The 24,608-nt window shown below is 38.7% G+C and overlaps 2 protein-coding genes across 4 annotated transcripts in view; one reads left to right on the top strand and one right to left on the bottom strand.

Annotated features, from left to right (window-relative positions):
- RAD9B (RAD9 checkpoint clamp component B) overlaps window positions 1-17,014 on the bottom strand; it is a 31,957-nt gene extending 14,943 nt beyond the window's left edge. Inside the window, exons 1-5 of one of the 3 annotated variants that reach the window (XM_060029367.1) lie at window positions 16,975-17,014; window positions 14,427-14,497; window positions 13,393-13,542; window positions 13,064-13,178; window positions 2,577-2,676 (exon numbers count right to left, since the gene is read on the bottom strand). In XM_060029367.1, coding sequence (XP_059885350.1) covers window positions 2,577-2,676; window positions 13,064-13,178; window positions 13,393-13,542; window positions 14,427-14,497; window positions 16,975-17,011 — 473 coding nt within the window. In that variant the 5' untranslated portion in view covers window positions 17,012-17,014. The remainder of the gene's footprint in view (window positions 1-2,576; window positions 2,677-13,063; window positions 13,179-13,392; window positions 13,543-14,426; window positions 14,498-16,974) is intronic. The other 2 variants (XM_060029365.1, XM_060029366.1) reach the window with 2 other exon arrangements.
- Window positions 17,015-17,229: 215 nt separating this feature from the next.
- VPS29 (VPS29 retromer complex component) lies at window positions 17,230-24,567 on the top strand. Its single transcript, XM_060028024.1, has 4 exons — window positions 17,230-17,307; window positions 21,617-21,808; window positions 23,574-23,809; window positions 24,062-24,567. The coding sequence occupies exons 1-4, from the start codon at window positions 17,305-17,307 to the stop codon at window positions 24,177-24,179; spliced, it is 549 nt and encodes a 182-aa protein (XP_059884007.1). The 5' UTR covers window positions 17,230-17,304; the 3' UTR covers window positions 24,180-24,567.
- The last annotated feature ends 41 nt before the right edge of the window (window positions 24,568-24,608 follow it).

The following is a 24,608-nucleotide window of genomic DNA, read 5'->3' as shown; positions in this document are numbered from 1 at the left end:
GCGCCACCAGGGAAGCCCTGGGCTCGCTTTTTAAAAACACCTTTATTGAGATATAACTCACGTTCTACACAATTCACAGATTTAAAATTGTTTGATTTGCATTTCCCTAACAACAAATGGTGTTGATCATCCTTTTCATGTGCTTGTTGGCCATTTGCATACATTCTTTGGAAAAATGTCCATTCAAATCCTTTGCCCATTTTTTAGTTAGGTTACTTATTATCTTTTTATTATTGCATTAAAAGTTCTGGCCTATTTTTTGTTTATTTTGTTTTGTTCTTCATTGCTGCGCACAGGCTTTCTCTAGTTGCGCCGAGCCAGGGCTACTCTTCGTTGTGGTGCGCGGGCTTCTCATTGTGGTGGCTTATCTTGTTGCGAAAGCACGGGCTCTAGGCACGTGGGCTTCAGTAGTTGTGGCACGTGGGCTCGGTGGTTGTGGCTCACGGTCTCTAGAACGCAGGCTCAGTAGCTGTGTTACAGGGGCTTAGCTGCTCCACAGCATGTGGGATCTTCCCGGACCAGGGCTCAAACCCATGTCCCCTGCACTGGCAGGCGGATTCTTAACCATTGTGCCACCAGGGAAGCCCTGGCCTATTTTTTAAATTGAGGTGAGGTCAGATAAAAATGAGATTCTTACAATTTCTGTAATGTTAGTGTTAACCTGCTAATAGACATTAGATTAGCAGAGTTTCTCAATGCCAAAATGTCAGGAACACCTACCAAATTAATCTGGAAACTTTTCCAGTGTTAAGGGAGAGGTGTTGTACAAGATACTAAACAACCTGATACCAGAAATGACAATATGAATGTGCAATTCAAAAAGGAAGAAAAATACAAATTGCTAATAAATATATGAAAAGATGCTCAAACTCCCTAGTAATAAAATAAACACCAAAAAATGACTTTTTTTATATTAAAAAAAAAGACTATGTTTTCCATAATAGGAGTTTCCTTCTCTCTTTCCCTCTCTCCCTCTCTCTCTCTCTCTCTCTCTCTGGTTACCAGGTGCCATGTTGTGAGGACAATCGGCCAGCCTACAAAGAGGCCTGCATGGTGAGGAACTGAGGTCTACCAGCAACCACATGGGTGAGCTTAGAAGCTGACTTTCTGAGGCCTCCCACAGTCATGTCAGTGAGCTTGGGAGTGAAATTCTCCAAGTTCAGCCTTCAGATGAGACCACAGCCCTGGCTGATGGCTTGACTTCAACCTCATGAGAAACCTTGAGCCAAAAGCACCCAGCTAAGTCACACTTATTATTTTGAAGTAATAAATGTCTGGGTTTTTTTAAAGCTTTAAGTTATGGGGAAATTTGCTTCACAGAAATAGGTAACTAATACACTATCTTATGCACTACTAGCAGCATTGTTTGTGATGGCAAAAAGTCGGAAACAACCAACTTTTTCACAAATAGGGTAATGTGTAACTAAATTATGGTTCACTCATACAAGTAAAAATTATGCAATCATTAAAAAGAATAAAATTGATTTAACTAGGGCTTCCCTGGTGGCGCAGTGGTTGAGAGTCCGCCTGCCGATGCAGGGGACACGGGTTCGTGCCCTGGTCCGGGAAGATCCCACATGCCGCGGAGCGGCTGGGCCTGTGAGCCATGGCCGCTGAGCCTGCGCATCCGGAGCCTGTGCTCCGCAACGGGAGGGGCCACAGCAGCGAGAGGCCCGCGTACCGCAAAAAAAAAAAAAAAAATTGATTTAAACTGACATAGACACTAAAAAAGGAAGTTGCCAAACAATAAGGATAGTAGGACATTTTCTTTTAAAAAACTATGTATGTGTCTAGTAGGTGATATAAATTTGAGAGAGAAGGAGAAAAAGAGAGAAAGAAAGATATCCATAGCTATAGGGAAAAAGAAAGTTATAGAAAGACTGGCTATAAATAGAAGATGATATAGAAGGATTACACCAAATTGTTAATAGATGTTAAACCCCTGCCAAGTGGGATATATGTGGCAAGTAGAGGAGAAAGACTTCCATTTTTCATCTCTGCACTCTTCTATAAATTTTAGATGTATTGCAAGGAGCATGTATTTCTTTTGTAATTTAAAAAACAATAAGGATAAAATATCTTTTGGCTTACAAAGTAATTAATGTTTAAGCTACAGCTTAACTGAAAAATTGAGTACCTTTCACTGACAAATATGTCCCACTCATTCTCTAGAAAAAACAAACAAACACACACTTAGGGATAAAATCAGCTCATGTAAAAAGTGTTAAAATTTCCTCATGCTGTGTGTGTTAAGACTCAGATAGAAGGAACCATATAAATGCAAAGTATTATTAGATAATATATTTTTCTCTTAATACCACTTGACGTAGAAAGCCACTGATGGGATACTTCTAGAACATTCTGGCCACTAAATTATTATTTCTACCATTAGGCAGTTATTATTATCTACTTTTACCTTTCTCAAGGTTTCCTCTTGATCCTTTAAGGTGATTTCTACAAGTCCAGTGTTAGCTTAAAAAAATGTAACTGATTTAAAAGCTCTAGGCTATTAATTCTTTACTCTGTGACCATAATATATTCAGAAAAATAAAAATAAACAACAGAGAACTCATTACCTTGGTTGAATCACTAGTGTATTAGAACACATATTCTTTTCAAAAATAACTTGCAAAGGCTGACTTTCTTGAAAACACAAATTATGAATCCTTTTAATACCTTAAAAATAATAAAGCAACCCGTTAATAATTTTAAGTGCAAAATTAACAGATTTTTTAAAGTCTTTAAGTTTCAGAGCCAGATTAAAATAATAAAATTAAAGTAATATTTAATATCTGACAGGTGCACAAAGCTTACAAGAAGCACTATCCCTTAATGCATGTGTTTATCGCTCCCTAGTGGACACCATGTAACATGTCACACCCTCCAACCAATTAGGCAGTAGAGTTCCCACATTCTTTTGAAATACAGGTAATTTCTTAAATTGTGTGTAAAATAGTAATTGCCCACTACAGATCATATGTCTATGATTCTTTTTCAGTATTTTTCATCCAAACTGATATTTTTGGATGGAAACTTTAAAAGTAAAACGTGAGCATCCGGTCTGTGAATTCTTTCCCTCTGAGAGGAGGAGAGGAGTGTGGAGCAATAATGGCTACGGCCCAATGTACCGGCAACTGCAGGATATGTTGTACGTACATTACCTCTGATCCTCACAATATGCCTATGGGATAGGTACTTGATCTCAGAAGAGGAAAGTATAGCTCTAGCTCTGTTAAATGACTTCAAGGCTATGCTGTTTTAACAAGTATAGCTAGAATTTGAATCTAAGTTTGCTTTATCTCTCTTTTTTTTTTCTGAATCTGAGTTTGAATATGGAGCCCGTGTAATAAAATCCAGGTGGGCTATAACTTTCTACAGCATAATAATGTTATAATAAGAATCAAAAGGATTCACTATAAACATTTCTGAACTTATTTTTTAACTGAATTAATAACAACAGCAATATTTATTATTTTCATAAATATTTACTGAGCTCTTACTATGTACAAGGCTGATCAGTTTTTCTTTTCTTTTGTTTTGTTGGGGGTTTTTTTGACCGCACAGTGAGGCATGTGTGACCTTCGTGACCAGGGATCGAAACTGTGCCCCCTGCATTGGGAGTGCAGAGTCTTAACCACTGGACCGCCAGGGAAGTCCCTGACCACTTAGTTTTTTTTTTTTTTAATTAATTAATTATTTTTTTGACTGTGTTGGGTCTTTGTTGCTGCATGCGGTCTTTCTCTAGTTGCGGCGAGTGGGGGCTACTCTTCATTGTGGTGCGCGGGCTTCTCCTTGCAGTGGCTTCTCTTGTTGCAGAGCATGGGCTCTAGGTGTGCAGGCTTCAGTAGTTGTGGCACACGGGCTCAGTAGTTGTGGCTCACGGGCTTAGTTGCTCCGCGGCATGTGGGATCTTCCCGGACCAGGGCTCTAATCTGTGTCCCCTGCATTGGCAGGCGGATTCTTAACCACTGCGCCATCAAGGAATTCCTGATCAGTTGGTTTTTAATGGATAACAAACCACAAAATTTAATCAGAAATTTAGTGGCTCAAAATAACAAACATTTGTTATTTCTAACAATTCAGCTGAGCGGCTCCTCTGGTTTGGGTTGGCTTAGCTGTGACTGGATCATTTTGAATGGCCTCATATTCATATCTGGGGCCTCACAGTTGGGACAACAGGGACAGCCGGGATGGCTGGGGCCTCTCACCACATGGTCTCCTATCTTCCAGGAGTCTTCGCTGGGCTGTGCTTATTCTCATGCTGATGAAAATGTTCTTAGTTTAACAGTGGAAGCTGACAGGCCTCTTGAGGCCTAGGCTCGGAACTCACACAACATCACTTCTAGTGCATTCTATTGATATAAAAGCAACTCCAAGGCCAGCTGAGATTCAAAGTAGGGAAACACACAGGGATGAATTTGGGAGCTGTGGACTAGCAAAGAACAACTCAGACAAAAATTTCTGACCTCACAGAGCTTACATTCTAGCGAAGGGAGGCAAACAATAAGAAAATCAAAAGCAGTACTTCCCTGGTGGTCCAGTTGTTAAGACTGCGCTTTCACTGCAGGGGGCACAGGTTTGCTCCCTGGTTGGGGAACTAAGATCCTGCATGCCGTGCGGTGCAGCCAAAAAAAGAAAAAGTAAAATAATTGGTCTGTCACATAGTGATAAGTAGCACAGGAAAAAAGGAAAGCTGAAAGGGGGCTGGGGAGTGCCAGTGGTGGTGGGCAGCAATTTCAAATAAGGAGGTCAAGGAAGACCTCATGGAAAAGATGCCATTTGAGCAAGACTGAAGGAGGTCTTTGAAAGAGCAAGCCATGTACTATCTGGAGAAGGAGCTTGCTAGGCAGAGGGAACAGGGACCCAGCCTGGGACTCCCAGATCATGTGGTATCTTACTGGCCATTGTAAGATCTTCGGCTTTTACCTTGGGTAAAATGGTGAGCTTTTTGAGAGTTTTAAGCACTGGAGTAACATAATCTGACCTATTTTAAAGGGATTACTGTGGCTACTATTTTGGGAAGACACAAAGCTCAAAAGCTGGCATATCTTACCTATTTTAAAAAATATTTTCAAGTTACTTTTAGATGGATAGGTAATAGAAGGTAATAGATGTACATGATATAAAATTCAAAAGATACCAAAGAATAGAGAGTGAAAATAAGTCACCCTCCACCTCTGACTCCTGCCACCCCAGTACCCTACTCAGAGGTAACTACAGTTACCAGTTTCTTAGGTATTCTTCAGAAATAGCCCATGCATATACAAGCACAATCATATCTCTATAACAAATACCTGACTTGGGTGAATGTTCTATTGGCATTGCCGAGGATGTCCAAGCTGAGAAATGCCTTATTTCTTTGTCATCCCTGATGCTTTTTTTCTTGCTACTTGCTTCCTTCCCCTTTTTCCTTAACACACGCTAAACACTTGCAGTCTATACCTTTGACCACACTGCTCCCTCATCATAGAATGCCTTCCCATTTCTGACTATTAGAAATTTAAGCCCAGGACCAGATGCCTTCACAGGCAAATTCTGTCAAACATTTAGAGAAGAGCTAACACCTATCCTTCTCAAAGTCTTCCAAAATATAGCAGAGGGAGGAACACTCCCAAACTCATTCTACGAGGCCACCATCACCCTGATACCAAAACCAGACAAAGGTGTCACTAGGAAAGAAAACTACAGGCCAATATCACTGATGAACATAGATGCAAAAATCCTCAACAAAATACTAGCAAACAGAATCCAACAGCACATTAAACGGATCATACACCATGATTGAGTGGGGTTTATCCCAGGAATGCAAGGATTCTTTAATATATGCAAATAAATCAATGTGATACACCATATTAGCAAATTGAAGGAGAAAAACCATATGGTCATCTCAATAGATGCAGAGAAAGCTTTTGACAAAATTCAACACATTTATGATAAAAACCCTCCAGAAAGTACGCATAGAAGGAACTCACCTCAACATAATAAAGGCCATACATGACAAACCCACAGCCAACATTGTTCTCAATGGTGAAAAACTGAAACCATTTCCACTAAGATCAGGAACAAGACAAGGTTGCCCACTCTCACCACTCTTATTCAACATAGTTTTGTAAGTTTTAGCCACAGCAATCAGAGAAGAAAAAGAAATAAAAGGAATCCAAATCAGAAAAGAAGAAGTAAAGCTGTCACTGTTTGCAGATAACATGATATTATATAGAGAGAATCCTAAAGATGCTACCAGAAAACTACTAGAGCTAATCAATGAATCTGGTAAAGCAGCAGGATACAAAACTAATGCACAGGAATCTCTTGCATTCCTATACACTAATGATGAAAAACCTGAAAGAGAAATTAAGGAAACACTCCCATTTACCATTGCAACAAAAAGAATAAAATACCTAGGAATAAACCTACCTAAGGAGACAAAAGACCTGTATGCAGAAAACTATAAGACACTGATGAAAGAAATTAAAGATGATACCAACAGATGGAGAGATATATCATGTTCTTGGATTGGAAGAATCAACACTGTGAAAATGACTATACTACCCAAAGCAATCTACAGATTCAATGCGATCCCTATCAAACTACCAATGGCATTTTTCACAGGACTAGAACAAAAAATTTCACAATTTGTATGGAAACGCAAAAGACCCCGAATAGCCAAGCAATCTTTTTTTTTTTTTTTTTTTGGCAGTACGCGGGCCTCTCAGTGTTGTGGCCTCTCCCGTTGCGGAGCACAGACTCTGGACGCGCAGGCTCAGCAGCCATAGCTCACGGGCCCAGCCACTCCGCGGCATGTGGGATCTTCCCGGACCAGGGCACAAACCTGTGTCCCCTGCATTGGCAGGCGGACTCTCAACCACTGCGCCACCAGGGAAGCCCTAGCCAAGCAATCTTAAGAAAGAAAAGTCAAGTCAAGGAATCAGGCTCCTTGACTTCAGACTATACTACAAAGCTGCAGTAATCAAGACAGTATGGTACTGGCACAAAAACAGAAATATAGATCAATGGAACAGGATAGAAAGCCCAGAGATAAACCCACACACATATGGTCACCTTATTTTTGATTTGAAGGCAAAAACATACAATGAAGAAAAGACAGCCTCTTCAATAAGTGGTGCTGGGAAAACTGGACAGCTACATGTAAAAGAATGAAATTAGAATGCTCCCTAACACCATATACAAAAATAAACTCAAAATGGATTAAAGACCTAAATGTAAGGCCAGACACTATAAAACTCTTAGAGGAAAACATAGGCAGAACACTCTATGACATAAATCACAGCAAGATCCTTTTTGACCCACCTCCTAGAGAAATGGAAATAAAAACAAAAATAAACAAATGGGACCTAATGAAACTTAAAACCTTTTGCACAGCAAAGGAAACCATAAACAAGACGAAAAGACAATTCTCAGAATGGGAGAAAATATTTGCAAATGAAGAAAATATTTGCAAACGACAAAGGATTAATCTCCAAAATTTACAAGCAGCTCATGCAGCTCAATATCAAAAAAACAAACAACCCAATCCAAAAATAGACAGAAGACCTAAATAGACATTTCTCCAAAGAAGATATACAGATAGCCAACAAACATGTGAAAGAATGCTCAACATCACTAATCATTAGAGAAATGCAAATCAAAACTACAATGAGGTATCACCTCACACCAGTCAGAATGGCCATCATCAAAAAATCTACAAACAATAAATGCTGGAGAGGGTGTGGAGAAAAGGAAACCCTCTTGCACTGTCAGTGGGAATGTAAATAGATACACCCACTATGGAGAACAGTATGGAGGTTCCTTAAAAAACTAAAAACAGAACAACCATACGACCCAGCAATCCCACTACTGGGCATACACCCTGAGAAAACCGTAATTCAAAAAGAGTCATGTACCACAGTGTTCATTGCAGCATTATTTACAATAGCCAGGACATGGGACCAACCTAAATGTCCATCGACAGATGAATGGATAAAGAAGATGTGGCACATATATACAATGGCATATTACTCAGTCATAAAAAGAAACGAAATTGAGTTATTTGTAGTGAGGTGGATGGACCTAGAGTCTGTCATACAGAGTGAAGTAAGTTAGAAAGAGAAAAACAAATACTGTATGCTAACACATATATATGGAATCTAAAAAAAAAAAAATGGTTATGAAGAACCTAGGGGCAGGGCAGGAATAAAGACGCAGATGTAGAGAATGGACTTGAGGACACGGGCAGGGGAAGGGTAAGCTGGGACGAAGTGAGAGAATGGCATGGACTTACATATACTACTAATTATAAAATAGATAGCTAGTGGGAAGCAGCCGCATAGCACAGGGAGATCAACTGGGTGCTTTGTAACCACCTAGAGGGGTGGGATATGGAGGGGGGAGGGAGACGCAAGAGGGAGGAGATATGGGGATATATGTATATGTATAGCTGATTCACTTTGTTATAAAAGCAGAAACTAACACACCATTGTAAAGCAGTTATACTCCAATAAAGACGTTTAAAAAAAAAAGAAATTTACCCACATGTGATGCTACCACCTAGATAGCCCTTCCTCTTCACCTTTCTCTCCTATGAATCTGTTGCCCCAAGTACATCCATTGTGCTCTTTTTTGTTTGTTTTTTGTTTTTGTTTTCTGCAGCACGCGGGCCTCTCACTGTTGTGGCCCCTCCCGCCGCGGAGCACAGGCTCCGGACGCGCAGGCCCAGCGGCCATGGCTCACGGGCCCAGCCGCTCCGAGGCACGCGGTGTCCTCCCGGACCGGGGCACGAGCCCACTGTGCTCTTTTTAAAGCAACTTGGCTTGGTGTACCTCTTCATTGTGGTTTTTCTAGTCTTCCAGCTTAATAATAATTTTCCTTGATAGAATGCAAACAGGATAAAAATTTAGAAGTCCTGTTTCCTCTGTATCATTATTGATTTTATCTAATGCTGCACAAAGTACTGGACTATAAGAGACAAGGAATTTTCACCAGAATCTCTTCCTTCATTGAGAAATCTCACTATTGAAACAAAAACAAAACAGCTGAACTAAAGAGAATGCCTAGTAATGTGGTTGACTTAAATTCTGACATAAGCTCCTTATCTTCTCACAGACCAGTAACAGACAATTTGAGGTCCAGCAGCCAGTCCATGGACGGCTTGAGGAGCACTGCCTTATGCCATCAGCTGCCAGCCATGGCATATCTGATGCTATGATAGAATTCTGCTTGCCGTTTCATAGCTCAATTTGCAACTTCCCTCAGTGGCTCCAGAGAACTCTTTCAAACTTAAAGAGGTACAGCTAAGGAACAAGCATTATTTTGGAGATGTTCCATTTGTGGGGTTTGGAATTTCAGAGGTTAGTGATACTTATAAGTTGGCAAATGTTTCCCAATCCCTTTAAGTTCACTGTTATGCAAGTTTAAAGTCATTAGCATATCCGTAGAATGCCCTTTTACAAAACCTTAAAACCGAGAAGTGGAAATTCTGCCCTCTTGACACCATGTCATTAATATACATGTATGAATCAGGGTTTTATTTTCACTCAATAGCCAGTGCACCGCTCGTATGGAAGCCCCTCTCTGTTGGAGATCTGTCTTCTTGAGCAGGACAGAACTTATTAGCAGGTGCTTTAGATCAGAGCATGTTCTTCAGGGACAATTCACTGACTCATTTTTAGCCACTCTGGGGCCAGTGCCAATGACAATACAGAGAATTGATAGAATTATTATTAGGCAGGTAAATATTTCATATGAACCTTGGTTCTTGATGACATAAATCACTTTTTTTTTTTTTCCTATTAGCAGATGCTAAATAACCTAAGAAATCACCGTTCTGGAAACCATTTATGGTTAGATTCAGAGAGGTTAGTCTTTTTTAGTGGCTCATGCCTTTGCAATTGTTTTCTATCAATAAGAGAGCCAAATTTACTTCACTGTCTTTAATTTCTTCCCAGTTCCAAATATGTATTTCTAGCAGTTTATTGGATATCTCTGCCCAGGTGATTTTTCTCAACTAAATTTGAACGATGTTTCTCCACCAGATTATAAAAATAAAATTGCAAACATAATTTCCTGGGTACATACAGTTTTGGAAAGTATAACTATTTACCCCAATTACTGGGTATCAGCATCTATCCCCTACTTCCCCCTTCCTTCCTGAGCCATCCTTCCCTGTTATGTAGCAGCCATGAGGTTTGGGTGGGACTGACTTCACTTCCAGTATCACTTGTGGGCCCTCATTGGTATAAATCAATTGATGTAATCTTATCCCCCTTGCAATTGAATTTGGTCCACATATGGCAATAAGCCAAGGCAATTAGAGAATGGAATTCCCCTGGCTCCCCAGGATTAGTTTAGGTTGGTCCAATCAGAGCAAAGTCAAGCACTTTTGTTCAGTGCATGTATGAAGTATGGCTCTCACTCCCCCAGATGTGAAAGAGCAAGAATGTAGCCCCAGCTGCTGCTGCTGCTAGAAGTCACCTCATTATTAAAAATTTATAAGAGGAGGGAGACGTCAAGAGGGAGGAGATATGGGGATATATGTATATGCATAGCTGATTCACTTTGTCATACAGCAGAAACTAACACACCACTGTAAAGCAATTATACTCCAATAAAGATGTTAAAAAAAAAAAGTTTATAAGAGAAACTGGTCTTACTATAAATCACATAGAGGAATGCAGACCTGAGAGAATTTTAAAAAGAAGAAGCAGCAGCTGCTGCAGCCTGGATCAAAACACACCTATGACCTAATTTTGAACTTTTAGTTTACATGAGCCAAAATTCCTCCTTATTGTTTAAGTCAGTTTGAGTTGGATTTTCTGGGTGGTTTTTTCTTTTCCCTGTTATTTGTAACTTAAAGCAGGGGTCCCCATCCCCCCCACCCCCACCTCCTGGGCCGCACAGCAGGAGGTGAGTGGCAGCTGAGCCCCATTGCTACCCATCGCTGGCTTTACTGCCTGAACCATCCCAATCCCCCCAGCCCCGTCTGTGGAAAAATTGTCTTCCACGAAACCGGTCCCTGGTGCCAAAAATGTTGGGGACCACTGACATAGCATCCTAACTCATACAACTTCCCTACAAAAGCTATTAAAAATCAACCAGTCACAAATATGTATTGGACATTAATCAAGCCACTTGAGACATACTTAAGAAGCTGAAAAGTTGGTTGTTTAAAATCTAGCTGGGGAATTCCCTGGTGGTCCAGTGGTTAGGACTCCATGCTTTCACTGCCAAGGACCCAGGTTCAATCCCCAGTCAGGGAACTAAGATCCTGAAAGCTACGCGGTGCAGCCAAAAAAAAAATTTTTTTAATAAAAAATTAAAAAATAAAATCTAGCTGGAAATAAGGGATGAGTATAATTGTAATAACATCAGTCACTGACTATTCAGTACTGCCTCTGTGTCAGGCACCACACTAAGTGCTTTACACATGTGATCTCACTTCATCCTCACAACAACCCCAGAATCTGAGGGTAGGTAAGATTATCCCCATTCTAGAGAAAAGAAAATGAAGGTTCAGAGAGCTTATGTACTGTCACAAAGGTAATAAGAATTATAGAAGAATCCACATCCAAATCTGTGAGATGTCAGAGCTTGCGGTGCTTTGTGTGTGTGTGTGTGCGTGCTTTTTTTTTTTTAATTTTTACTGAAATATAGTTGATTTACAATGTGTTAGTTTCAGGTGTACAGCAAAGTGATTCAGTTATACATATATATATATATTATTCTTTTTTAGATTCTTTTCTATTATAGCTTATTACAAGATATTGAGTATAGTTCCCTGTGCTATACAGTAGGTCCTTGTTGTTTATCTATTTTATATATAGTAGTGTGTATATTTTAATCCCAAACTCCTAATTTATCCCTCCCCCTACCTTTGCTGGGCTTTTAATCATGCTCTTTACATGATTCTGCTATAACATGAACTGAAGCTCAAAGAAGGAAAACATAATGTTAAAAATTGATATTTTGCAGGGGAAAAATTAAGGAATATAATATAAATAAGATCTGAAATAAAAATATTAAGATAAATGTAAGATAAAATTAAGAAATATAAGATAAATTGTAACACTAATATAACCTTCCAGAAGACCATTCCACTATAAAAAGATTTGGACCAATACCACAAGTACAAGATTTTTTAAAACATACACTCCTAACTGGTAACTTCAAATAAAATAGCAGCCATCATTATAAATATTACTAGCGCTAACTCTTAGAAAATATGCCAGGTATTTCTTTAAACACTTTAGAACTATAACTTCCTGTAACTCATTGAATCTTCACAAAAACCCTAGAAGGCTGGTACTACCATTGTCCCCATTTTACATATAGGGAAACTGAGGCACAAAGATGTAAAATAATTCGCCCAATGTCTCAGCAAGGAAGAGGCAGAGCAGGATTCCACCCCAGACCTTGTTGACCTCCAGAGTCCATGCACTTTACCACCATGCTATACATATTTAACCATGTAAAATCCTATATGACTACAACATTTGAATATCTACCATGCAAGGCTGGGAGGCAGGAAATCTCTTGGTGTAGCAGCGAGAATGAATGAAGGTTTTGGCTCCTACTATTGTGGGGCTGGACTCAAATCCAGGCTCTGTGACTTACTAGTTCTGTGACCTTGGGCCAGTTACCATGCTTCTTTCAGCCCCAGATAAAATACTATTTACCTCCTGGAGCATTTTTAATACAGGTAGGCGTTATTCTTTTCTGTTCATTCCAAGGAACACTGTTACAAAGGCAGTCTTACAGAATATCATCAAGCAGCTAGTTAATTTTAGAATAATCAATTGTTAGAATTCAGATGGATATTTAAAAAATTGGTCTGTGTGCAGGCAAAGCTTGTGCCACTGACAAGCCAAAAAAGGAAATAATTAATACCAATCAACTCACAGTACTTCTACAGAGACAAGTAAGATAATATTTATAACCGCCCTACCACAAAACTATACAAATTCTAAGCAATAGTGCAATGGGAAGTCTTGATATGCAGTTTGAATATTCTAAACATGAAAAATATTAACAAAACACACACATACTTTAAACTGGATTTAATTATACCTACCATGTCTGCAGAAGAATTGAATAACTATTTTGCACTTATCAGATCTGGTAAATATTTTGCATTTCTCTACATTTCTTTCGAGGGAATTCAGACATCTAAAGATAGGCAGAATTGACTGTAACACAAACACATTATAGAAGAGCACATACTTAATATGGTTGCTTCATTAGTTTAAAAACAACCTAACAAAAGAAGAGTAAGTATATTCGTAAATGAACAGACTGTCCTGCATGCCATTTAAACCAAGTATTAAGTACAGAATAGGTGTTATGCCCTATATAATGAATATTTCTACAATGCAAGAGAAAACCATGCCCACTTACTCTTACCTTCATTCCCAATTTGCAATTTAAATTAGATATTGTGTCACCATCATTCATTTTCACCGAGGTTGACCATTGATAATGTTGAAAAAACACAGGCGAGAAGAGGACACATCCATATGCTGACCGACAAGAATTCATAGATCTTAAAGCAAGCTAGAAAAATAAAATAATAGCTATACAGGAAAAAAATCAACTTTAATGATTAATTTAAAAATTTTTAAATTTTAATTTTAATTTAATTTAATTTAATTTTAATTTAAAAAATTCTATTATGTTTAACATCGCATTGAAGTATGTCCGAGTAAGGCTATGGGATGTGAACTGCATGATATGGACTACATTATACACATAAGTTATAGTACTGATGTGATATGGACTGCATTATACAGTGTGCATTTAATTTTCATATGTACACACATCTAAACGGAATATATTATATATAGGTATTAAGTCTAAAATCCTGCATGCTGAAATTGTATTTTTCTTTGTTTGTTTTTGGTAACAAGAACATATTTATAATTGTAAAAATGTAAATGCCCACAGGGGCCTTAACTTTAAAGCACAAAGTGGCAGAAGGCAATATAAAAGGGAGTAAAAAGATTGCAGCAAAATTTTCCCTCGCCTAAAGGGAGAAACTGTTAGTCAGCCAACTACTTCCACTTGGGAATGCAGGCCCCAAACTATCAGATCTTCTGAGTTTTCAACAGAATCAGGAAATACAGATTTTTATGTGGACTCTCCCAATTACTGTTAGAATATTATTTCATTTTTTTAAAAAAACATAGTGCAGGCCCCACAAAACATTTCTGCAAGCCATGTCTAGCCTCTTGACCACCAGTTTGTTTCTTCTGGCTTAAATCAACTGTGTATGATTTTTAAGTTTACCACGCTCTAAATGTATTTAGATATGTAAAATAAAGATGAACAGTGAAAGGGCTGATTAGAATTTCTGGATTTCCTAGTTAACATTCAATCTGGACTGGGATTTATAAACATCTTCTTTTTTCCTTAATCTATTAGTTAAATTTCTTACTTACACCTTTTTCAGAAGGGTCTAGCCACAGCTCATCACTAATTCGTGAGAGTGCTTGGATCGCTTTCCCAAATACTATGGAGAAAAAGAAAGGTGCCTTTTACATTCTTTTTCTCAAACAATAAAATCATAGGACTACTTCAGCATTCACAGGACTCAAGATAAATTCATAAAGAACAGTGTTTTATAGACTAATGCTACAAATTGTTTTAAGAAATATGGTATAATACCCTTGGCAAAATGCCAGACACATAGTAAGTGCTCAATAAATTAACAGAATGAGGGATTTCCCTGGTGGTCTAGTGCCTAAGACTCTGCCCTCCCAATGCAGGGGGCCTGGGTTAGATCCCCAGTCAGGGAACTAGATCCCGGGAACTAGATCTAGATCCTGCATGCTGCAACTAAGACCCAGCGCAGCCAAATATATAAATAAATATTTAAAAAAAATAATAAATTCACAGAGTGAGTGTGTGAAATAATAAAATGCAACAAAATTCTTCCTTTCTATATGTTCACAGTGTTGCATGGAACTATTGTGGCAAGCCAGTTTCCATACTAATGCATTTTTAAACTTGGTTTAAATACATGTATACCCCCACCCCCCAAAAGTGTGAAAACAGAGCATATAGGAGATGGTTTGAAGGGTTTTAATAACTTCACAGGCAGCAAAGTCAAAACAAGTCATGAGAGAGAAATTAGAGGAATTCAAGATGTATCTCTGATGTTCGAGCACAGAACATGCCAGATCTTCCCAGAAAACACAGTTAGATGCCCTGTCAGAAAGAGAGGCCAGGGCTGGATGAAATATTGGTCTTATCTGGTATGACACCATTTGTGTTCTTATAAATTATAAGTAAAAAATATGGCAAACAGATATGGGATACTATGATGCAATAAAAATGGATGGCCATATCAATCCATGGAAAAGTAGAAAAAAGGAAAAATAATTTCAGAACATAAAATCAGATTATCATGCTTAAGAATCAGAGTTGGCTGGCTTCCCTGGTGGCGCAGTGATTAAGAATCCGCCTGCCAATGCAGGGGACACAGGTTCGAGCCCTGGTCCGGGAAGATGCCACATGCCGTGGAGCAACAACTACTGAGCCTGCGCTCTACAGCCCGTGAGCCACAACTACTGAGCCCACGTGCCACAACTACTGAATCCCACGCACCTAAAACCCATGCTCCACAACAAGAGAAGCCACCGCAATGAGAAGCGTGCGCACCGCAACGAAGAATAGCCCCCGCTCGCCGCAACTAGAGAAAGCCCGCGCGCAGCAACGAAGACCCAACGCAGCCAAAAATAAATAGATAAATAAATTAAAAAAAGAATCAGAGTTGGGGAAATTCCCTGGTGGTCTGGTGGTTAGGACGCCGCAATTCCACTGCCAAGGGCCCAGGTTCAATCCCTGGTGGGGGAACTAAGATCCCGCAAGCTGCACGGCACAGCCGGAAGTGGGGGTGCAGGCCTCAAACTGAGAAAGAGACGATGACTAGGGGGAGAAAAAGAGGCGTTTGTCCCTTTTTACCACTTCACATTCACCACTTCTTCCTGGAGCTAGCTAATGAAGACCTTTCATTCATTCAATGAATATTTATTGAGCACCTAGTATGTTCCAAGGACGGTACAAGCCAAGGCAATGCGGGTATAGCAATGAACAAGACGGGTTTACAGCTCCTGCCCTCACAGGGCTTAGAGTTACGGAGGAAAAACAAATTTAAACAATCATACAAATTATCACTTATTGAGAACTAAGGTACACACTGCAAGAAAGAACTTTCTAGAACTCTGAGAACATGCAACAATGGGGGGTCTTGTGCTTCCCTTTCCTGTTCATTAATACTGTTCCATAGAGGTTGTCAGCACAGGGGAAGCCGGCTGCAACACAAGATGCCTTTCAATAATCACTTTCAGGTTATGATCTGTATGACCATTACTTTTCTAAATAGAGACTTTCTGGAGTAACTTACATGTTTAAAGTACCATTTACAATAAACAATAGTTCTTATACATTCCCATTCATTACTGAGCTCTTTACCTGCATTTTATTCCTACAATAAACCCTATAATGAAGATGCTGTTAATATTCTCATTTTACAAATAAGAAAACTGAGCCCGGAAGTGATTCCGTGGCTTGTCCCAGGTCATACATTAAAAATGCTAGAATTTGGGGGAAAAAAACAGGTTTATGCTTTTTTCTCATGGCACTAAAATACTTCTACTGTCCAAGCATTGTTTTTCCCAACTTCCCACACAGTCCTATCGTCCCGAGTTTGAAGCTGCCCTTCCAATATTTGTCCAGATAGTGCAACTTCATTTTATGGACACCTATGAATATAAATATTATGCATAAATAAAAGCAGATGGGCCGTCATTCGCCCCTCAGAAGCTAACAGGACCCTGGGTGGGTGGGTGCCGGCTGTGGCCAGGCCTTGTGTCCTCAGCCCCTAGGCAGAAAGGCAAAGATCAAGAAACTAGACGATGGTGGAAACTTCCCCATGAACCCTAGGCTTTCCCTTTTCTACACAGAAAGTCAAAAAGGCCTCTGCACCTTTCACCTGACTGCCGCTCATCCCGCACTTCAGCATGACTGCAATCCCTAAAAATGTCAGTCACTCTGCGCGCCTCAGCTCGAGGGCCCCAGGCGCCCGGATGTTGCCCGCGCTTTTGGAAACTTCGCGATCTTGGCCACCGCCCCACCACAATTTCCCAAAGAACAACTTCGCTTTTCGGCGGCGAAGAGCCTAAGCGGGCCTCCGTAGAGCTGTCTCTCGCCGACTTCTCTTCTCATTGGTTGTGAGCGAGGTGGGCGGGTTGTCGAGGCGTCTGAGGAAGAGAGGGCGGCGGCGGTTGTGGTGACTGAGCGGAGCCCAGTGACAGGATGGTGAGGGCGGCAGCTGCGGCGACAGAGGCCTGCCTCTCGGTTGGGGTGCTGCGTCGTTGGGAGACGCTGGGAGTCTCTGGGCGAGGGCTTAAACGATCCCGGAGGCCGTGGCGGGCGCGGCCGGGGCCCGGGCCTGGGGAAAGACAAGGGAGGAAAGAGCGGCCACCTCTGGGTGCGGCCAGCCCTGGCCTCGCAGCCCAGCCCCAGGAGCCACAGGACGTCCAAGGGGGGAAAGGGTCCCTTTCAGCTGCTGCTTCTGTCACGAGCCCCTCACGCCCGAGCCGGGGAAGGCCTTTGGGCCTGTGCCTCGAGCGTCCCTGAGAAAGGAGCACGGGAACTCCGCCGCTTCCAGACGTTTCCTTGCTCCTTTCGCGCAAAAAGCCCCTCCCGCTAGTAGGTAACCCACCGGTTACCACCCCCATGTGGCGAAAGCTGGCTTCTCGGAGGCAAAACGGGAAGCAGCAAGCTACCATTTAGTTTGCTGTCTAGAGAAAGTGGATAAGAGCTGTCCCCTTCGCCCCTGAAATACCGTGCAGCTGCCATTGAAATGTGGCAGTGGGCCCTGAAAAGGACTGGATTTAGCTTTTAGGGTTGCTGGAACTACTTCCTCAGGCTGCTGCGACCCTTTAGAGCAGGATTCCTTAATGGTTTTCGAACTCCTTGAAATGGTTTGAAATACGTTTTGGAACGTTTTTCTGGTGAAAGGGTCATTGTTGGCAGCAAGGAGTAGTTTGGGAAGCTTTACCTCATTCGTCCATCAGATTGCCCCAGATCATCCCCTCACCCCCAGGAGGTCGGTACCCCAAGGCCTGCCTACGTGAAAACTCGGGAACTGCTGCCAGAGAGGGCTAATAGCGGTAATCAGATTTTCAAAGTGCCCTTGACCCCCTACAAAGTGAAGAACGGTTTTAAAAGGATTTCTCATGATCTTGGTATTTGTGTTGCTGAAAAGAGACTTCTCTCTCTGATGAACATCTATTGCATTTTTAAGATGATCGTGATTCTATGACCAGCAGCCTTTAAGGTGCCTTATAGACGTGACAGCCAAAGATTCATGGTCTCTGGTTCTTTAGCTTCTTTATGTATGTTAGAGACTTTAATCCCACTTTTGATTTTTGCTTCTAAACAGACTCCAGATTAGAGTAGTCCAGTTTACAGTAATTTTGAGACAGTTATCCCTGGGAGAAGATGAAATTACCTGACATGATTTCTATATTAATGTTTCTGAAGTTTTTTTGAGAGGTGAACACTTTTTCATGGTAGTTGTACTGAAATATCACTTTTCATGTGAAATAGAACTGGGCAAAATTTAGAGTTAGTCAATTCTTTTACAATTAAAAGCATTTTATTTGGCAAAAGAGACCAGAAATGTTCAATATACAGTAGTATCCAGAGTCTATGGGCAGCAAATTCAAGTGTGGGGAAAGTCCAGATTTAGCTGGAGGAAGGTGTCTGCTTTTATCATCCAGTACATCCAATACTTGATAATGTATTCACAGTGCTGTGTTAGATCTTCTGTACAAAATGACCTAGCTGCAGCATAATTTTCCAACTACTAGAATTTTAAACATAGGAAGATTAAAATCAATATACTTGAAGAATAATTAGTCCTAAAGGATCCAGAAAATGTTAGCTTTCATTTAAGCTATTGCTGATGAATTTTCCAAATAAAATTCTAAACAGAACAGGAAACAAAACGGATGGGAGTCAAAGTGGCGAATGAGATTAGGAAAAGTCAAAAAAATTTTAAGTGTGTGTGTGTGAGAGAGAGAGATATCTAATAGTACAGCAAATGGTTCTTTTGGTAATGTTTTGAGCAAAGCTGATTTTTAACATTTTCTTTCATAACACTCAGAAATCATTAACAGTTGTTTGCATATTCATTCGATGAGTTTTTGTTCTTTTTTTGGTTTGTTTCTTTTCGTTGCTTTCTTTTAACATTGGTCATGTTTCACCCTTTTTTTTTCATTCCCCTGTCTGCAATCAACTTCTTCATTCCACTAAGGCTGGGCACAGAGTAAGTTTCTTCTCTTAGCTCCTACTAACAATGGTGGTTGGGTGCTGTTACTGGGATTTCACCCTTTTATGTCTATCAAATAGGAAGTAACCAAATTCCTATGCTTTGATTAGGTTGGTTCTTTATTTGAATTTAACAAGACTGCCATTTCCAGGATCTTTTGCTGTCTTAAAAGACTCTGTAATCTATGTCTAACCTGAACTGTCCAAAGTGTGGAATTTGGGCAAAGACACTGCTCAAAGTATGGTATTTGTTATGTGACACTATTCCCCCTATAACTTAAAAAGCTGCAGGAAATCAAAGTCCTAGTAAGGATCCTTACTAATTTGAAATAGTTTCTGTGTGGCCATTCATAGTTATATCTTTAGACTGCTAATAGTCTAGGTACACTTGGGCATAATCCTCAGTACATTATAGAATTTAGCTCATAGATCATTATAAAGTATCATGTCTTACTAATGTTCGTTCTACCACATTCAGATTGAACAGCTCATTCATTATTAGGCCCAAACATTTTCAACCTGTTATAGACATATACCCTTAATTTATGAGTTTGAGGTTCTTTTTTTTTTAATATAGAAATCTATTTTTTTACCTTTTTCTCAAATGCCAGCTTCCCACATTAACTATGTACTTCAATTCATATCTGAAGGGATCCCCCTCTAAAGATGAAGATTGTTCTATCTCCAGGTACTTTTGTATTGATTATCACTGAGGGTGGAAACTATGTGGTGGTTTTTAGTTTCATAGATGTTTTGTCCACTAAGATTTGGATTGAAACAATATGTCATTGAGCAAATACCAGCTGAAACTACTCTTTGTAAAGAAGCTTATTTAATAATTTCTTTTAAAGTGAGCTAGTTTTGTAACCTTGTGTTACCTCAGTTACTTTATATCCTGATAACATTTCCTTTCCTTTGTAATCATTTTGATATTTGTTGCAAGATGAATCAAGCTTATTGTGGTAATAATTTTAATTTTACACATTTTGGTTTTGATTAATTTCAACTTACAAAGTCTGTAGTGGCCAAACTTTGCTGCTTATCCTGTTTTAGATATTTAATGTTTGGTAATATTAAAGAATAGTAATGCGTTCTTTAGAACCAGTTAAAGGGCATGTACATTTATGGATGGGATATCTGTGTGGGAAAGCATCCTGTCATAGAATGAAGGTGCTTATACTGTCTGCAGCCATACCACCCTGAACGCGCCAGATCTCGTCTGAAGGTGCTTATACCAATGGACATGGAGAAATTGATTCTCTTGTCCTTTGGAGGGCGAATACTATTTTTTTGTTTTGTTTTGTTTTGTTTTGGTTTGGTTTTTTTTTTGCGAATACTATTTTTAAATGATCTTTTTGACATTATTGTGTTAAGTGGTGTATATATGTCAAATCTTGAAATTTTAAAATTAAAAATCTGCAGGATTGAGGTTTTTTAATTCTTTTATATTTATATGCAGAATTTGGTTTTGTCGTCTGAGATTGTTCCAACTCTAAACCACCTCCTGCTGAATTCATCACTTATTTAGCTGATCTCTCTCTTTTTTTAATGCTCTAATGCACATGAAAGATTGATATGTTATTTTAAGTTTGGGAACTAAACTGAGGATACATAGACAATTTGATCTAAACAAAAATATGACAGTCAGGATTTCTAATGATGAAGGAAAGAGAAGATAACAAAATTATAGTTCAGAAGCACATGTTTGCCCTATTGAAACTCTTTGCAACATAGGCTGTTTTTATTCCTCTGCAATGTATAGTTAATATTTTAAGTAACAAATATTGTAAATTTTGGCTACTGTTCCTCCAAATAGTTGTCAGTCTAGTAAATTATAGAGTTAACTTTTTTTCCTCTATAATTTTAACCATTCTTTTTATTAACATCCCTGGAATCAATATATGATGTTTTACATTAAAACTGCAGAAATATGAATTACCATATCAAATTCCATAGGGCCTGGTAGTATATTTTTCATTTTTCAATTTTTTTTGAGTGTAATTTATAGGTCTCTGAATGAATCGCTTTAGAAAGCTTGATTTTATTCTTGATAAATAGAATGATTACCTGTATTGTGTGCACGCCTATTTATGACCCAAATAAACGAAGATTGATTTAGAATCATATGTGTGTTTAAGTGGTCATGATAGGAACTATGTGAGTAACTTCTGCTCTTTTGGGTTTTGTAATCTCTGATTAGTTTAATTTAAAAGAGGACTTATGGGAGGAGAATATCTTGTTTTGAAATCATGTTTAACATTACACCTTTTCTCACCTTGACACTTTAAAGTTGGTGTTGGTATTAGGAGACCTGCACATCCCACACCGGTGCAACAGTTTGCCAGCTAAATTCAAAAAACTGCTGGTGCCAGGAAAGATTCAGCACATTCTCTGCACTGGAAACCTTTGCACCAAAGAGAGTTATGACTATCTCAAGACTCTGGCTGGTGATGTTCATATTGTGAGAGGAGACTTCGATGAGGTGATGTACTTCCCTTTCCCTTCCCAAATATTCCCTTTCCTTTTTTTTTCCTGTTGTGTTGATTATATATTAATTAAATATTTCCTTTTCTTGATTTTTATATATAAGGTTTATTTTTGAGACCAGAGTTTCTCAACTGTTAAGGTTTGTTTTGCTTTTTTTTTTTTTTTTTTTAGTTTTCCAATGTAAAATTATTACACATACCCCTCCCTTACAGTTTGAAAATCACTGATTTTAGACTACTTAATAAACATATTACATACTTGTTCTAATTAAATTGATACGGTTTTGTCAATATTTTTTGTAGTACTATCATTTAGTTTAAAAAGTTTTTGTCAGGAACTTACCCCGCCACCACCTCTGCTACCCTGTTCCAAGCTACTTATCACTTTACTGTGTTCCAGCTTCCTGACTCTATCCTTGCTCCCTCCACAGTTTATTCTCCACGTAGCAACCAGAGTGATCCTTTTTAGGTGAAGATTACATCACTTCTCTGCTGAAAACCCTGCCATGGCTCCCTATCTCAAAGGTTAACTATAAACAGGCATGAGGGAGTTTTGAGAAGGGGATAGACTTTTCTATATCTTACTGTGGCAGTGCTTACACAACTGTATGCATTTGTCAAAACTCCTTGAATTGTATACCAAAAAGGGTAATTTTCCTGTACGTAAATTTTACCTCAATAAACCTAACTTTAAAGGAAAAATAAGGAGTTCTGGAGTTCCAACTTTGCCCATTAATTAATAATGAGATTTTAGGCAAGTTACATCCTCTTTCTTAGTTCCCTACTATGTAAATATGATTGGAATAGATGATTTTTAAGACCCATGACAGTGCTAACATTGTATGACATAGCTTAATAAACCTGATTCTAGTATGAAAATTTTATTTTTTATTCCTAGGAATATAAGCTTTTTCATAAACTATTTAAATTCATTGGTGCTTTTTTTTTTTGGTTTTAAGTTTGAATAAACTAGAGGTGGCATGAAAGTGAAAAGTGGGGTGGGGGGATGAGAAGGGAAGGGGCAGACATCTTGTCAATAATTCGAGTATATGTTTGCCATTTGTTAAAAATATATTGGGGTTCTGTTTATGATATGCTAAAGATAGTTTCAGTAGCAAGAATTAAATTTTTTGCTTGACCCTGGAGCCATACTACCAGGGTTTGGATCTTGGCTCACACACTTAATAACGTGTGCTCCTAGGCAAGTTATTTTAACCTCTCTGTGCCTCAGTTTCCTCATCCATAAAATGGGAGTCATATAATAGAATCTACCTCTTAGGATTGTTTGTAATTATTACATAGGTTGATATTTATAAACTTCTTAGAATAGTGCCTGGTTCATACTAAGTGCTACATAAGTTTAACTATCATTATTATTTTAAGCCATCTATGTAACTATTAAAACCTGGGATATAATTTGAACATATCCTAGCTTGCAGGTCATATTCCTTGGATTCTTAGATAAAGGAAACATAAATTTGGGGGAATTATCCTTTACAGAAAGCCGAAAAGAACTCATTCTATAAAAAAAAAACTCAACAAAGGGATTGCATGATAAGTTCCAGTATACCTAAAGTAAATTATGTTTTGAGCACCGTTGCAGCCTTAGAGATTGAGAAGAAATCAAATATTTAACAAATATGTTGGTTGTGGAGCACTGTAGTAAAACACCCATATGAGATTGAATATTTAAGAAGGTTATTTTTTAAACCTCTATGTCTCTAAAATATTTGTTTTTCTTATGTCTATTTCATATTTTAGAATCTGAATTATCCAGAACAGAAAGTTGTAACTGTTGGGCAGTTCAAAATTGGTTTGATCCATGGACATCAAGTTATTCCATGGGGAGATATGGCCAGCTTAGCCCTGTTGCAGAGGCAGTTTGATGTGGATATTCTTATTTCAGGACACACACATAAATTTGAAGCATTTGAGCATGAAAATAAATTCTACATTAATCCAGGTTCTGCCACTGGAGCATATAACGCCTTGGAAACGTAAGTAGTATGCAATTTGGGAATTTGGGGGTTTCATAAAGTTAATAATTGTACAAGTGACATTTCATAAAAGAGAAATGTGATTATTTAAATAATTATAGCCTTTTTGGCAATCTTCTATTGGTGATTATTCTTTTTAATATGTCTAACAACCAGATTTCTCCTTGAATCCAAATTGTCATCCTAAATTGAAATTTATAGTGCTACTGCTTTTTAGTACAAAACACTGACATTATTTATATTTTCTTCCAGAAACATTATTCCTTCATTTGTGTTGATGGATATCCAGGCTTCTACAGTTGTCACTTATGTGTATCAGCTAATTGGAGACGACGTGAAAGTAGAACGAATTGAATACAAAAAATCTTAAAGCGAGGCGTGTCCTGATGATATTTCTGTTGGGCTTTTTTTTTTTTTCCATTCCGCTGTTCAACTCAAGTAATTAAATGTTTAAGAGCCACAAAATTGTATCACTTTTATAATATTTTGCAGTAAAATGTAATCTCGTCTTCTGTTAATACAATGTTCTAAGCTTCTTGTAAACTATAAGATTATATTTAGTTTAAGTATATGATTTCTATGAAAAAACATCCACCACACAGTAAATGGTCACATGTTAAGAAAAATTTATCCTTGTAAATATCTTCATAGTTGATATTTGGAACTTTACTACCAAAGTAGTGCATGAGGAGAAAGAATCTAGATTTTCTTGTATACATTCTTCTCTTCTCCAGTAATAAACAGTTACCTTTCATTTATACTTTCTTGATAAACTGTGTTTTAATTTTTAAAACTTATG

Source organism: Delphinus delphis, chromosome 13 (genome assembly GCF_949987515.2).
Source record: "Delphinus delphis chromosome 13, mDelDel1.2, whole genome shotgun sequence".
NCBI lineage: Eukaryota > Metazoa > Chordata > Mammalia > Artiodactyla > Delphinidae > Delphinus > Delphinus delphis.
The sequence above is the reverse complement of the archived record's forward strand: the minus strand, read 5'-3'. Positions and strand labels throughout refer to the sequence as shown.

Excerpts from the sequence above, each read along its gene's own strand:
- VPS29 (XM_060028024.1), top strand. Across the intron at positions 21,809-23,573 it reads TGAGAGGAGACTTCGATGAG|AATCTGAATTATCCAGAACA; the intron begins GTGATGTACTTC and ends TTCATATTTTAG. Across the intron at positions 23,810-24,061 it reads GCATATAACGCCTTGGAAAC|AAACATTATTCCTTCATTTG; the intron begins GTAAGTAGTATG and ends ATTTTCTTCCAG.